General features: G+C 36.4%; 1 protein-coding gene across 1 annotated transcript; it reads left to right on the top strand.

The window, feature by feature from the left end:
- The first annotated feature begins 9,817 nt into the window (after positions 1–9,817).
- On the top strand, positions 9,818–15,633 carry LOC104090748 (uncharacterized). Its single transcript, XM_009595923.4, has 4 exons — positions 9,818–10,150; positions 10,226–10,541; positions 14,370–14,529; positions 14,883–15,633. Exons 1-4 carry the CDS (start codon positions 9,971–9,973, stop codon positions 15,349–15,351), a joined length of 1,125 nt encoding a protein of 374 aa, XP_009594218.1. The 5' UTR covers positions 9,818–9,970; the 3' UTR covers positions 15,352–15,633.
- The last annotated feature ends 343 nt before the right edge of the window (positions 15,634–15,976 follow it).

Raw genomic sequence — 15,976 nt, 5'->3', positions numbered from 1 at the left:
TGAGTCAAGCTTTTAGAAGCTCAAGACAGCATTGACTACAGCACCAGTGTTAGTGTTACCTTCCGGTTCGGGAATGTATACAGTGTATTGCGACGCTTCACACGTTGGCTTGGGTTGTGTATTGATGCAGAAAGGGCAAGTTATTGCATATGCTTCATGTCAGTTGAAGCCCCACGAAAGAAATTATCCAGTGCATGATTTGGAGTTAGCTGTGATTGTTTACGCTCTTAATATTTGAAGACATTATCTTTATGGGGTGTCTTGTGAAGTTTATACTGATCATCGCAGTTTGCAGCATTTGTTCAAGCAGCGGGACCTAAATTTAAGACATCGCAGATGGCTGGAATTACTAAAAGATTATGATATTACTATCCTATACCATCGAGGTAAAGCAAATGTAGTTGCAGATGCCTTGAGTAGAAAGGCAGAGAGTATGGGTAGTTTGGATTTCATTTCAGCAGAAGAAAGGCCATTAGCTTTGGATATCCAGTCCTTGGCCAATAGACTTGTGTGGCTGGATATTTCAGAGCCCAACCAATTTCTTGCATGTGTTGTAGCTCAGTCTTCACTATTTGAATAGATCAAGGCTCGTCAGTATGATGATCCACACTTGATGGTTCTTCAAGAAACGGTACTACGAGGTGGTGCCAAGGATGTTACTATTGGAGCAGATGGTGTTCTGCGACTCAAGGATCGTCTATGTGTTCCTAATGTGGATGTACTGAGGAAAAAGATCCTAGAGGAGGCACACAGTTCTCGGTATTCTATTCATCCAGGTGCTACAAAGATGTATCGTGATTTGAGGCAACATTACTAGTGGAGACGAATGAAAAAGAACATAGTTGAGTATGTAGTTAGGTGTCTAAATTGCCAGCAAGTTAAATATGAGCACCAGAGGCCAGGTGGCCTACTTCAGCAGATGACTATACCAGAATGGAAATGGGAACGCATCACTATGGACTTTGTAGTTAGGTTGCCGCGAACCTTGCGGAAGTTTGATGCAGTTTGGGTCATTGTTGACAGGTTGACCAAGTCGGCACATTTTATTCCTGTTGTGACTACGTATATTTCAGAGAGGTTGGCCCAGATTTATATTCAGGAAATAGTTTGGTTGCACGGCGTGTCAATTTCCATCATATCAGATAGAGGCCCTCAATTTACTTCACATTTTTGGAGAGCAGTACAGAGTGAGTTGGGGACCCGTGTAGAGCTCAGCACAGCCTTTCATCTGCAGACCGATGGGCAGTCAGAGCGGACAATTCAGATTTTGGAGGATATGCTTAGGGCATATGTGATTGACTTTGGAGGTCAGTGGGATCGTTTCCTGCCTTTGGCCGAGTTTGCTTATAATAACAATTACCAATCCAGCATCGAGATGGCTCCATTTGAGGCTTTATATGGTCGTCGATGCCGTTCACCTATCGGATGGTTTGAGCCCGGTGAGGCTAAGTTATATGGTACTGATTTGGTAAAGGATGCCTTGGAAAAGGTAGAGTTAATTCAGGAGCTACTTCGTACAGCACAGTCTAGACAGAAGAGTTACGCGGATCAGAAAGCGCGTGATTTATCATTTATGGTAGGTGAAAAAGTTCTCTTGAAGGTTTCGCCGACGAAGGGAATTATGAGATTCGGGAAGAAGGGCAAGTTGAGCCCAATGTTTATAGGCCCATTTGAGGTGTTGAGACAAGTTGGGGAAGTTGCTTATGAGCTTGCATTGCCTCCCAGTCTATCGGGAGTTCATTCGATTTTCCATGTATCTATACTCCGGAAGAATCATGCTGACCTGTCACATGTGTTGGACTTTAGCACAGTTCAGCTAAATAATAGTTCGGGCTATGAAGAAGAACCAATTTCAATTGTTGATAAACAGGTTCGCTAGTTGAGGTCCAAGAGGATTTCTATAGTAAAAGTCCAGTGGAGGGGACAACCAGTTGAGGAAGCAACTTGGGAGGCCGAGGAAGACATGCGGAGCAGATATCCACACTTATGCAGCACCCTAGGTACAATTCTAAACCCATTCGAGGACGAACGTTTGTTTAAGAGGTGGAGAATGTAATGACCCAACCGGTTATTTTAACTTTTCGAACCTTGTTCCCTAAAATAAAACTTCACGTATGTGCTTTTAATGATTTATGACTTGTGGGGATGGTTGGTTTGGGATTTGGAAGTGTTTGGGTTGAAATCGGAACACTTGGTTCCTTAAGTTGGCTTTAAGAGGCCAAGTTTGACTTCGGTCAATATTTTGAGAAAACGACCCCTGACTAGAATTCTGACGATTCCAACAGCTCTGTATGGTGATTTTGGACTTAGGAGCGTGTTCAGAATTTTATTTGGAAGTCTGTAGTTAAATTAGGCTTAAAATGGCTAAAATAGGAATTTAAGTTTGGAAGTTTGACCGGGGAGTTGACTTTTTGATATCAAGCTCAAAATCTAGTTCCAAAAATTTACACAGCTCTGATATGTCATTTATGACTTGTGTGCAAAATTCGAGGTCAACCGGACTTGAATTGATAGGTTTCGGTACATAATGTTGAAGTTAGAAATCTTAAGTTTCATTAAGCTTGAATTGGGGGATGATTCGTGGTTTTAGCGTTGTTTATTGTGATTTGAGGGTTCGAATAAGTTCGTATGATGTTTTGGGACTTGTTGGTATAATTGGTCGAGGTCCGAGGGGCTCGGGTGAGTTTCGGACGACTAACGGATCACTTCTGGCCTTTGGAACACTGTTGATACCTGCTGGTGTTTTCTTCTGATTTCCTTATGCGCGATCGCGTAAGTTGGTCTGCGATCGCAAGAGTAATTTAGACAGAGGTGGATTTGTTCTACGCGATCGCGTGAATGGGGTTGTGATCGCGTAGGTTTAATTTGGGCAGCTGGGAATTTGTTCACTGCGATCACATGGACACGTCCGCGATCGTGTAGGATTGGCCAGTGTGTGTATCGCGATCGCGTGTCATTGTTTGCGATCGCGTAGGGGAAATTTGAAAGGAAGTTGGGCCACGCGTTTGTGCTACGCGATAGCGTGAAGAGGGATGCAATCGCGTAGAGTCAGAATCTGGTGCAACGCAATCGCGTAGGACTTGATGCGATCGCGTAGGGTTAATGTTTGGGTAGAAAACTTTGTGCTACGCGATCGCGTGAGGATGTTCGCAATAGCGTAGAAAAAATCACTGGGCAGAGAGTTTAAGTTCTGAAAATGGGACTTCATCCCATTTTCTATTTTTAACGATTTGGAGCTCGGATTTAGGCGATTTTTGGGAGATTTTCAGAGAAAATAACGGGGTAAGTGTTCTTAACTCAATATTGGTTAAATTACCCGAATCCATCACTATTTTTATCATTTAATTGGTGAATTGAGTTGGAAAAGTTTGAAAACTCTCTTGGATAGATTTGAGGGCCGAATTGTTATCGGAATTTAGTGATTTTGGTATGGGTAGACTCGTGGTTGAGTGGGTGTTCATATTTCGTTACTTTCGCGGATTTCGAGACGTGGGTCCCACGGACGAATTTTTAATTAATATCGGAATTTTTATTGAAAATGTAGTATTTTCTTATAGAATTGATTCCTATAATTTTTAGTGATTGTATCGAATTAGTTTTGGCTAGATTCGAGCAAGACAGAATTGGATAATCGTGGAAAAGGCCTTCTAGTGGATTAAATTAGAGCAAGACGAGGTAAGTCTCTTGTCTAATCTTGTGAGGGGGAAATTACCCCATAGGTGATTAAAAATTAAATAATTGTTATTAATTGTTGGGGCTACGTACGCACGAGGTGATGAGAGTCAGTGCGTAGCTACTATTAATGCTAAAGTCCGGGTAGTTTAGGACTCAAAACATGAATTACTTGTGTAAATTGTATTCTTTATTTAAGTAAAAATTAAATAATTGTTGTAAATTGTATATATATATATATATATATATATATATATATATATATATATATATATATATATATATATATATATTGTGAATTGTTAGATAAAAATATTAAAGGATGGAAATATCATATACTTGATTTTTCTGTTTAAATTAATTAATTGTTAAGAGAAATTGTTCTTCCTCCTGAATTTATCTTAATAAAATATGCTCTCATTCCCGGAGGTACATAAGAAAATGTCCTCCTTTCTTGTGGAGCGGGCCGAACGCCTCGGCAGGATAGATGCATCTATGGATCGTGCCGCATGTCCCTCGGCAGTGTACACGACACTCTGGATCGGGCCGTACGTCCTCGGCAGAAATCGTTCTTAATAATAATAATTACACGACACTTTAATAGTTATTTCAACTTGCGAAGCTGATTGATAAATTGGAGAATTCTTGAAATTTAATGAATTATTATTCCTGCTTGTTAAGGAATTAATTATTATTCATGTAAATGAGATTAATTGATAAATTAGAAATTATTTGAATTTAAGAAATTTAATTAATATATTAAGAAATGTTGCATTTGAAGGAATTTGATTATTTTCGCTGGTTAAATAAATTATTGTAAATTCTGTGAATCATGTTGATTTAAATATTCTAGTTGTATTTCAATTATTATTATTGACCCATAGTGAGTGTCAAAGTCGGCCATCTCGTCTCTACCACTTCGAGACTAGGCTTGATACTTACTGGGTACATGTTGTTTACGTACTCATACTACACTTGCCGCACTTTTTGTGCAGGAACTGAGGCAAGTACTAATGGGGGACCTATTGTCTTACACCAACGTTATCCAGGGGCATAGTGGTGAGCTGCCTTTCTGAGCCGTTCTACAGCTACTACTGTCTCTCCTTGTATTTTTCATTCTGTCTATTTTATTTCAGACAGTAATTGAGGTTTTGTATAATCTACTAGATGCTCATAGACTTGTGACACCAGGTCTTGGCACATACATTGGTAGAATTTGGGTTTTATTATTTTTTTTGGTTTTAAATTTTGTCAATATATGCTTAATTTATTAAGTTGGCTTGCCTAGCTGTAGTGTTGGGCGCCATCACGACCTATAGGTGAAATTGGGTCGTGACAGATATTCTGGTATTGAATTGATTGATAAGTATATAACCCCGCATTTAAATACTCTTCCGAATTTATATTATTACTTTCATGGTAAGGAAGAGTGTAAAAGCATGAACGGTGATGCCATGCCATTTATATTATTTATATTATCGTTGACATGGTGAGAAAGAATGTAAAAGCACGAAGGGTAATGCCATGCCAAAAGAGATTAAAGAACGAAGGGTGATGCCGTGCCAAAAGAGATTAAAGAACGAAGGGTGATGCCATGCCAATCTTATTATTTATTTATTAATTTATGGAAAGAATGAGAGTAAAAGCACGAAGGGTGGTGCCGTGCCATTTTTATATTATTAGCTGCTCATTTTATTGTTAATGAATTAACTGGCTGCTACGTGACACTTCTCTTGCTGAAATTATTATATTATTCCCCTTCGCATGTTCCTTCCCAAATTTATAAATTATTATTTTGTGTTATTGTTGCCTCGTATTTGTATTTACTTGTACATGTTGTTTACGTATGTGTCTTGTCATAGCCTCGCCACTACTTCGTCGAAGTTAGCCTCGATACTTACGGAGTACATGAGGTCGGTTGTACTCATACTACGCTCTGCACTTCTTGTGCAGATTTTGGAGTTGGCCCCAACGGCGTACCATAGACTTACTCAGATTCAGCTTCCCAGGGGAGACTTGAGGTATAACTGCACAACATCCGCAGTTCTAAAGTCTCCTTTTATCTGATCTTAGCTGTGCATTATCTTTCAAACAACTTGAATTTTATTCAGACCTTTATTTGTATTATTCTAGAAGCTCGTGCACTTGTAACACCAGATTCAGGGATGTATTTGGATGATTCGGTTGTTATGGTCTTCCGCACTTTATTTCAGTAATTGACTTCCGTTTAATTTGATTTGTTTTAAAAAAAAAACGGTTAAGATTATTTTATCGTTGATTTGCGTAGCAAGTAAAATGTTATGTGCCATTACAGTGCTGAAGGTGGGAATTTCGGGTCGTGACAATAACAATCATTTAGAGTTAAATGACTGGCTACTTGATGTCATTTCTACAGCGTTGAAGAGGCCTAACATAATACAGTTCACCCGTGTGAGAACGATAAACTATTTTCTTCTTTTCTTTCGGCTAATCAATTGTTAGTTATATGTTGCTTTCACTATCAACTCAAAGTCAAGAGGAGACTTTGATATTTAAAATTAAAATCTAAAGGGTGAAAATCATTTATATATCCCAACTTTGTTTAAAAAATTATCCAATGGTGAGAATCTTATAAACGAGTTGATAGTGAAAGCAGTCAGTTAGTGTGGCTACTTGATGTCATTTCTACAGCGTTGAAGAAGCCTAACATAATACAGTTCACCCGTGTGAGAACGATAAACTATTTTCTTCTTTTTTTTCGGCTAATCAATTGTTAGATATACGTTGCTTTCACTATCAACTCAAAGTCAAGAGGAGACTTTGATATTTAAAATCAAAATCTAAAGAGTGAAAATCATTTATATCCCAACTTTGTTTAAAAAATTATCCAACGGTGAGAATCTTATAAACGCCTATCCAATGCAGGTAATATAATTTTTATATTATTAAAATTAGAAATAGATTTATAGTAAAGGTTCAAAAGATGATCTATTTATAGTTTGATAATGTTAAATTATAAATATAAAAATATTTCACTAATAACAGTCAAAACTCAAAAAACTATATAACAATAGAAAAAGTGTGGAAGTGGAGCTAAACTGCTAAAGGGAGGCAAGAGGGCTCAATTGGATCCTCATGACAGAAAATTGGATGGTACAAATAGGCAAAATAATAATTTTAGTTATATATAAATCTATTGAATCTCTTTGATATAAGAAAATATGCTATAATAAAGGGAGTTCAAAATTAATTTAGGTCACAATTTTAAATCATGGATATTAGATTTTAATATTTTTTGAATCCTCTTATATGAGTTTCTGACTTCATCATCGAGAAAATGTACTTAAATATATACTTAATACATAATAAAATAATAATCATAAAAATAACAATTACTTTTTAGCAAATTCGTAATATGAATATTCTATTTATAGTATTAGTTAACTTAAATTTCAATGTATCATAAGGTATAACATAATTTAAATCATAGGTAAAACCTAGGTAAAATATCATATATAATTAAAAAAAAGTGTTACATGAAGGAGCGAATTGAAAATGACGAGGGCAAAATAGATAATGTGTAAGACATAGGAAGTAGAATGTCAATTATTCATATTTAGAGATTTGGATGGGAAGTTTAATTTTTAAAGCAAAGTTGAGAAACATAAATGATTTTCACCAAAATCTAAAAAGTATTAGATCGAAATCTGTATTTTACAATATATGTATTTTAACATTTAGTTAAATAAAAAGTTTTATTGTATGAACCTATTTGTTGGTGTAAATAATCGTGAGACAATAAATTATAGGGAAAACTACCAGCTATGTCCATTTATAAGTAATTCATTACAAAAATTGATCAATTCATAAAATATTATTAATATTAGTCAAATATTACTAATATTAGCCAATTAGCTATTTATAGCAAAAAAAAATGCCAATTTTTTGCTTTTTTTTAAATGGGTGTTATTAGAATAAATTGGGTACATCTTAAGGAGTTTGAATCTCAGTTTTGGGATGATTTGGTAAAGTTTTGAGGTGGTTTGAATTGAAAATTCGAAGTAAAAACTGAAAATGAAAAAAATTATATGTGTATCACAGTGTGTATCATTTGTGTATCACATATGTATCGTATTTGTATCAATTGTGTATCACATGTATATCCATGTTTACCTGTGTGTGAGATACATGCGTGATACATGTTTGATACTTGTGTCGTAGAAGAATTTTTTGAACTCGATTTAATTACGAATTTTGATACAAAACCAGTCCAAATCACCTCTAATCTTCCTCAAATTTTGTATGTTGACTTATCTATATGTTTTCAATGAATTTCAACTATACCCATTGAAAAAGTTTATTTTTTGCTTAGATTTTTGGAATATTATATTTTTTTTGTATTTCATCACCTTATTTGCTACCCCATCCATGAAATTTCCTTTCCGTCTTGCATCTAATATTGCTAATTACGCTTAAAAATATGGAAGCTGATTTTTGCATGTGGTTCTTTGAAAGAAAGAACCTTATTTATTTAGTTTTTTTAATTTTTATATGTGTTTGACTAGTTTTGATAAGTGTATGACTAATGGCTAGAGGTTAGTAAGTTGAGACTTATTTGGGACATTTGTGTAAGTTTTCCTAAATTACATATGTTAGATCTTAAAAATTCATCAAACTTACAAAAAAAAAGGAATTCTATGGAGACGTTACAGCGTTGCTCAAAGTATCATAATTATTAATCTAGTGACCAGGAAAGAAAAATTAACAGAAAATGGAAGGCCAAACAGGTGTACGGCTGGCTCCAGTTTCCATTTTGATACTTTAACTTAGCGTTTTTCTTATTGAACACTTCAACCCAAATTTATGTATGCTTATTAAACACAAAAGCTGACATGGCAAGAGAGCTGTATTTCACCCCCTCTTACGCGCGTGAATTTAATGGTTTTGAGATCATGTTTTTTTTTTTGTTTAAATCAAAATTGACTTTTTTAAAAGAAGAACAACAACAACAATAAATTTTATTGCCGGAATTAATGTAGATCGCCGGAATAATTTTATTGCCGAAATAAATTTTATCAAGGTTTTAACATTTACACACCGACCACGAAATCAGTAATAGACAGAACACGAACGAATCTCCGATACCACAACGATGAAAGACCAGAAATGGTAATAAATGTCGCCGATTTTAATGGTAGCCGCCGAAATATTAAATATCCGGTTACTTCTTTCAGTTCTGCTCTTTTATCAGTTAAAACAATAATGAAATAGAATAATAGAGATAAAAGGAGGAAAGAAAATGAGCAATGGCCGGTGGTTGCTAGAATCGCCGGTGTTCCCCGACAATAGTTGCAGCACCATTTGGATAACTATAAGACATACTTAAGTTTGCAATACCATTAAGCAAATTATTTTAATCCTCAGGTTTCATTTCGAGTCCTTCACTGCCAAAAAAATCATCGTCCAAATCCTCCACCTGCGTCGGTAATCCGCTAAGATCAAAATCATCCATTAAACCTGCTAGTAGCTCGTCTTTATCACCTGGGAAGTAAGAACCCGACTGGGCTTGGCTCAACCTCTTCTAACGGATCTTTAATTTTATCTTCCACTCGGCGGTGGGATTCCATGGAATGTAAAAAGAAAAGGGGTGGTTGGGAAGAAGGTGACGGTGGGAGGGGGTGTTTAAAATAAATATTTTTTGTTTTCAAAACTTTTTTTTGACTATTTGGGCCCAAATGACACGTGTCTCCCTCTTATTTGTCATTTTGCTAAGTCATTCATGTGTGAATTACATGCACCTGTAAAGTGTTCAATAGATCACTTTATATAATATTAAAGTGTTCAATAGGAAAAACACTATGTTAAAGTTTCAAAATGAAAACTGAATCCAAGTTTAAGGGACCGTACACCTATTTGGCCAAAAAAGAAACTTCTATTTTGGTTTTGGGAGAACTAAAATTTCAAGCAGAGCGGAAAACCTGAAAATTGAAAGGCCACATTTACATGAAAATTGAAAGTTAGCAACTTGTTACTTTGTTAATTAATTTCCTGAAAGAGATTTCACAAAAATATCCGGAAAAAAAAAAAGTTTCTCCAAAAATCATTTAATTATTTATCTAAGAACTTTCCTACCTACAATTTAAGCTAGAACAGGAAAATAAAAATAAAAAAGAAAAAATCAACACCAGCGGCTTCTCTCTTTCACACATACACAAAGTCGCATACCCAGAAAAAAAGAAACAATTTTTGTGTTGCAGAAGTTAAGGTAAAGCTTCCATAATTCACACAATACACAGAGCCTCCATTAATCATTCAATTCATGGCATCCTCTGCTATTTTCCACTTTCTTCCATCATCATCTTCTTCCTTGACTTCTCTTTCCTTCAGAAACAGCAGAACCCATCTTTCTCAAACCCCAAATTTTTACAAACCCCTTTTAGTAAAAGCTTCTACTTCTGTCAATTTTTCTTCCCCCTCCAAATCACCTACATTGACAAAGGTAAGACTTAAAATTAGTGAAACTGTTTATCTCAAAATCAATTTTTTGAATTTTTTTCATATTTTGTTTTTGCAGAATAATAACTGGCTATGGAAATACAAGGACAATTCTGTGAATATTTATTACGAGGAACACGATAAGGGAAGCGATGAGCCTTGTAAGAACGTTTTGCTGATTCCTACTATTTCAGATGTTAGTACTGTGGAGGAATGGAGATCAGTGGCTAAAGACATTGCTGGACGAAGTGGTAAAGTTAATTACAGAACTACCATTGTAGATTGGCCTGGTTTAGGCTACTCTGATAGACCCAAGCTTGATTACAATGCTGATGTCATGGAAAAATTCTTGGCCGACTTCATTAATGCTCCTAATAGTCCAGTGAACAATTCGGGTAAGCTAAAAGAGCCTTCTTGATATATTTTCTGGATAAATTAGAGTACAATTTCTAATTTTGCACTCTTTGCATAAACTATTGATATAGTGAAATTAATCTGTTTGTCTGTGGACATAGGCCAAATCATATATATTATGGTATCACTATTTTTGTTGTTGTTGTTGTTGTTGATGTCATATGTTGTTGTTCTACATAAATCAAGAGTACTACAGAAATTTCTTTGGAGTTAAATCGTTAGGTACTCTCTTGGGAAGAAGATCCAAGGAGCGATTCTCAAGGAAATGTAGCCAAACTCTAGGTGTAAATCCAGAAATAGAGATGTTGAACTTACGAGTGCTAGGACATATTTCCAAAAAATTTGTGAAGTTGGTAAAAATGATGAACTGGAGAAGAGACCACAACAATGATCAAGATGTTGAAGAGAAGGATAACGCCAATCTTCTTTTTGTGATGGATGATTGTGCTTGATTGGATGATGAATGAATCATAGATATAGGTTGTTCGTACTATATGTCTCCTTATTGATACTGGTTTAGCCAATATGAATCTGTTAGTAGCGTCAAAATTTTTCTGGGAAACAACATCCCAACCAAAACTATTACGGATTAATATGGTGAGAATATTGACGAGAGTTTGACATATTTTCGGACCCAACGAAAGATTTCATCTATCTGGATACCCTCGATTCTAATAGATGCAAGTTTTCGGCCAAAGGTGGTGTGATGGTCATGAAGGAGGACTTATTCATGATGAAGGCCAGAAAAGTCGAAAGTTTAATTATTTTATAACGTACCCGTGTTATATGAATTGCTGCAGGCTTTTCTTCTATACCTGATTATGAAATTATAACATTGGGATATATGAGGTTCAGACATATGAGCATGAAGGGGCTAATTATGTTGACCAAATGTGAACTTCTTTGCGAGCAAATTACAAGAAAGGTAGAGCTTTGCGAGCTGTGCATCTGAAAATCAAGGGAGTCCTAATTTTAGTATTAGTATTCATAAAACAAAAGGTATGCTAGACCACATCGGAGACCTGCAAGTGTTTCATCTAAAGGTAGAACGCAATATTTGCTAACCTTTTATATGATTGCTCAACAGGAAAAGAAAAGTTTACGTATATCTTCAGAAACACTAATATGAAGCTCTGGACACTTTTAAGAAGTGAAAGACCTTAATTGAGAAGTCTGGGAAGCAATCAAAAGGCTTTGATCCATTAATTTTGTGTAAGTGATTTCAATAAATGCCATGAGGATCATGAAATTGGCAGACACGTAATGCTATAAAAGTTTATAACAGAGTGACGTTGTTGAACACATTAATATAACCTAATTGGAGAAAGAAAGGTGTATGCTGTCAAATGTTCGTCTGCAAAGGTTTCTGAGCTAAAAGCTGTCTTTATAGCATATTACTTGGTGAACTGCTTACTGTTCACGGGTGTTGAGTTCAAAACTTAAAGAGGTATGGTTTGGTCTATCGGGATTATTCAAATTTGAAAACCTTGGTTGTCCTGCTTAGATGGATGTTAGCGGAGGAAAGCTAGAACCAAGAACCAAAAATTGTAGTTTCTTTGGTTATGTATTTTGGGGTGGGAGGGCTGACGAGTGCAAAACACAACACGAAATTTATGCTTGCTAGTCAAAGATAGTGTAGTTAAGTGATCGTCTCCACAGGAAATGGATTTAAACAGTGTTCGAATAATCTTTAGTTAATTACTATCCAAGAAAATTAATACTTGATTCAATGATTATCAACTACGATTAGCTACTAAAAATTAAGCAATTAATAATTGATTACAGAAGACACGGTTACAACAACAACAAACCCAGTTTGATCTCATAAATGGGGTCTGGGGAGGGGAGGGTAGTGTGTACGCAGACCTTACCCCTAGCTCATAAAGATAGAGAGGTTGTTTCCGATAGACCCTCGGCTCAAGGAACATTGAAGATAAAGCAACGAAGTAGCAAAGAATATTAGCAGCAATGTAACATGGTAACGGGAGTGAATGCCACAACATGCATAATAAAGAACAATAAATAGGAAATTACAAAGATAGTCCTAGTACTACTGGTCGGCCTAGGAGGAACACATTACGGAAGACACGGTTGAGCAACAAAAAAATATCAATGAGGGAAATAAGGGTAATTGACTAGACAGGTACACGACAATTGACTCGGGATCCAATTCTTGAATTTGTTCACTCTATAATACTGTTGATTCTCACGAATTCAACAGATAATTAGATTACACTTGAAGTTAATGTTCCTCTTTCGATTAAACATTAATTTCAGTAATTAATCCAATTGAATCACAGTGAACAATTGCAACAAATAAAATGACGGTTTTAGTCTTAAGGGTAACTTCTCACGAATATTTTCCTATTTTCTAGTTCAATTAATAATTCAAGAGGCTTTTTCGATTACCTAGTTGAATCACGAATTTAAACTAGAGCATAAGATGTAAAGAAATTCAATATAAAGCTTCTCTTCCGATTAAGCAAAATAATAAATAACTTCACAATACGATTTAAAACTCCATCAATTAATTCAAACAATTGTCAAGAATCTAATCCCTAATCAAGTTGTCAATACACCATATCTGTCAACACTCTAAGGGAAATTACTCCATAGCAATGGAAAAAGTCATCTCAATAAGGTTTAAAAACATAGAAAACATCAATGCTAATAATTCGATACAAACTCCCGTATTGCACCGATTGTTGGTTGAAATCTTGATGAATTCTTGTGTCTTCTTGCCTTAGTTGTTTCTCAATTCTTTTGTAGGTCAAAAGTCCCTTCAAAAACGTATTTTTGGTGTATTTATACCATGTAGAAGTGGACCCGGACAAAACTACCCCTTTCAAGCTGAAACAGAAAAATACGCTGGGAAAATTGCACAGGCGCGCCGCGCCGCGCCTCGCGTCGCACCATGCGGCGCGCTTGTGGGAATTATCAGAGGCTTGTCAATTTTGTTAGCAGGCGCATTATACACTGCCGCACCACGTCTCGCGGCGCCCCATGCGGTGCGGTAGTGCTTATTTCTTAGAGTAATATCTTTCTTCTACTTTATGACATCCCGACTTGGTCCTCGACCCCCGAACGCGATCCCGGCTTAATTTCTTGGGCTTTACTCAGATGTCAAAGCTCCAATTTGTTCGATTCAGCTCCAAATTAACTTCTTACCTCAGAATCACTTCCTGCAAAGCATAAAACACGTAATAAGTGTAATTCATTGCAGTAATTAGAGTGTAAAACGCGCTAAATCATGAGTTTCTAGCCTACCATCAAGGGCATAGCTTGCGGTGTCCTGGTCCTATATCTCCAATTTTGTTAAGATTAGAAATGTTATGTTAGTTTTGCTAAATCTCTTAAGGTGACCCGGAGCGGGGTTCATCTATTGCCTTTTGAGACCTATCAGGTAGATAGTTTATCAAAGAAAGTGGAGATTGAAGTTTACAATCCACAGCTTTCATGAACAGCAAAAGGGGTCGTCAGTTGGGGTGACCAGTGCCAGGGGGTTGTCCATTGCACCGAGAAACTTGTAAAGTAACATGGACACATCCAAAGCGCCGTGAGCCATAATTGGAAATGGAAAGTAGGCCATCCTATATCTACTGTTTTCCCCCCCTCGTTCTGCTGCTAACTCTCTGTTTTTTTTTTTTTTTTTTTTGTGTGTGTGTGTGTGTGTGCTTGTGAGATGTTTCAGTTTTGTTTGCTCTCTGCATCTGGAAATGATGTTCCAAGTTCCTTTATTTTGGTAAAGATATCTCATCTTACATTTTCTTGGAAGTTCTCTTGTTAATAATTTCAAATGAATAAATTAGATAAGGACTTGGTGGTGTTCGGAGGAGGACATGCTGCTACAATAGCAGTTCGTGCTGCAAAGAAGGGCTTGGTGAAGCCAACAGCGATTGCTGCTATTGCTCCCACCTGGGCTGGTCCACTTCCTATTGTTTTTGGAAGAGATTCCAGCATGGAAACGAGGTACGCATAGATCTTTCCTTCCGTTGCACTTTTCTTGACCTTTTTATTTAACTAAGAGCTCAGCAGCTTGCTAAATAATACCCATTGCAGGGCTAGGTCCAATATAGAGAACAAAAGGACTACAAGATTCGGAAGTTTTAAGCAGACATTAATTCAGTTTTTGTAGGAAAGAAGCAAATGACATGAGAGTCTCCTGCATAGTAATGCATTGGATAACACAATCAGCAATCCACCTTTCAAAATATGAAATTTTCATCCGAAAAAAATAACAATAGTATTCAAGATTTTCACCGTATTTGCAGAAATGATATTACCCTACTTCGTGATTGATATTTCATTCTCATTTTCTACAGGTATGGTCTCCTTAGAGGGACCTTAAGGGCCCCTGCTGTTGGTTGGATGATGTATAATGTACTTGTCAGCAATGAGAAATCAATACAATCACAATATAAGTCCCATGTTTATTCAGATCCCGAAAAGGTAACTCCAGATATCATCGAGAGCCGATACGCACTCACAAAGCGGCAAGGTGCTCGCTATGTGCCTGCTGCTTTCTTGACTGGTTTGCTTGACCCGGTAAAGTCCAGGGAAGAATTTGTCCAACTATTTGCTGAGTTAGAGGGTAGGATACCAGTTCTAGTTCTGGCAACAGCAGGTTCTCCGAAGAGGTCAAAAGCAGAGATGGAAGCACTTATGGAGGCCAAAGGGGTGAGCAAGTATATCGAAGTGCCAGGTGCTCTCCTTCCCCAGGAAGAGTATCCTGAAATAGTTGCAGAACAGCTTTACAGGTTTCTGCAAGAGAAGTTTGAGCTTCAGGCTTAAAAATGGTTATCAGCTCAAGACCTAAGTAGTCAAAGGTACAGAATTTTCCCATGGGCAACAGTGAGGTTAAGTGGTTAAATTTGAAAGTATGAGATGACACTGGAAGTGGCTTTATATATGATAATTCAGGTGATTAATGTATGAATTTTTATCTATATTGATAGAGGTTTTCCTTCTCTTAAACCAGACCTAGAATCACAGAAAGTTGAGTGCTAAACCGATTTATGACAAACGATGTTCTTATTCAATTTGCTGCTATGGCAGTTTTATAGTTTTTTTTAATTTATTATTACAGATATATTGGTTATTTAGCTGCTCTTCATGGCTTTCTATGAGGAGCTGAATGTTACATTGATCTTTTGGTTCATCATACCATCGAGGTCAATTTTGATATTTAGCAGGTCAGTTTGACTTGAATTGAAAATGCTGAATGAATGTGACTTAGGTGATTGCTAAATATAATTTTACCAAAAAAATATGATAGCTTCTTTGATCATATTGTATTTGTTTAACCTGGAGAAATTCCAGCAATGCTTGTAGAACTGAGATTACAGGTTCTGTGCGACTGTAACTTTGATCGGTAGGACTGTTGTGACACTTAACCTAAGGATGGTTGCATAAATAT

Source organism: Nicotiana tomentosiformis, chromosome 3, assembly GCF_000390325.3.
Source record: "Nicotiana tomentosiformis chromosome 3, ASM39032v3, whole genome shotgun sequence".
Lineage (NCBI taxonomy): Eukaryota > Viridiplantae > Streptophyta > Magnoliopsida > Solanales > Solanaceae > Nicotiana > Nicotiana tomentosiformis.
Note: the sequence above shows the minus strand (reverse complement) of the source record. Positions and strands in the feature narration are given on the sequence as shown.

Coding starts and splice junctions, on each gene's coding strand:
- LOC104090748 (XM_009595923.4), top strand. CDS start 9,971: ATGGCATCCTCTGCTATTTTCCACTTTCTTCCATCATCATCTTCTTCC. Junction 10,151..10,225: donor AATCACCTACATTGACAAAG/GTAAGACTTAAA, acceptor TTGTTTTTGCAG/AATAATAACTGGCTATGGAA. Junction 14,530..14,882: donor GATTCCAGCATGGAAACGAG/GTACGCATAGAT, acceptor CATTTTCTACAG/GTATGGTCTCCTTAGAGGGA.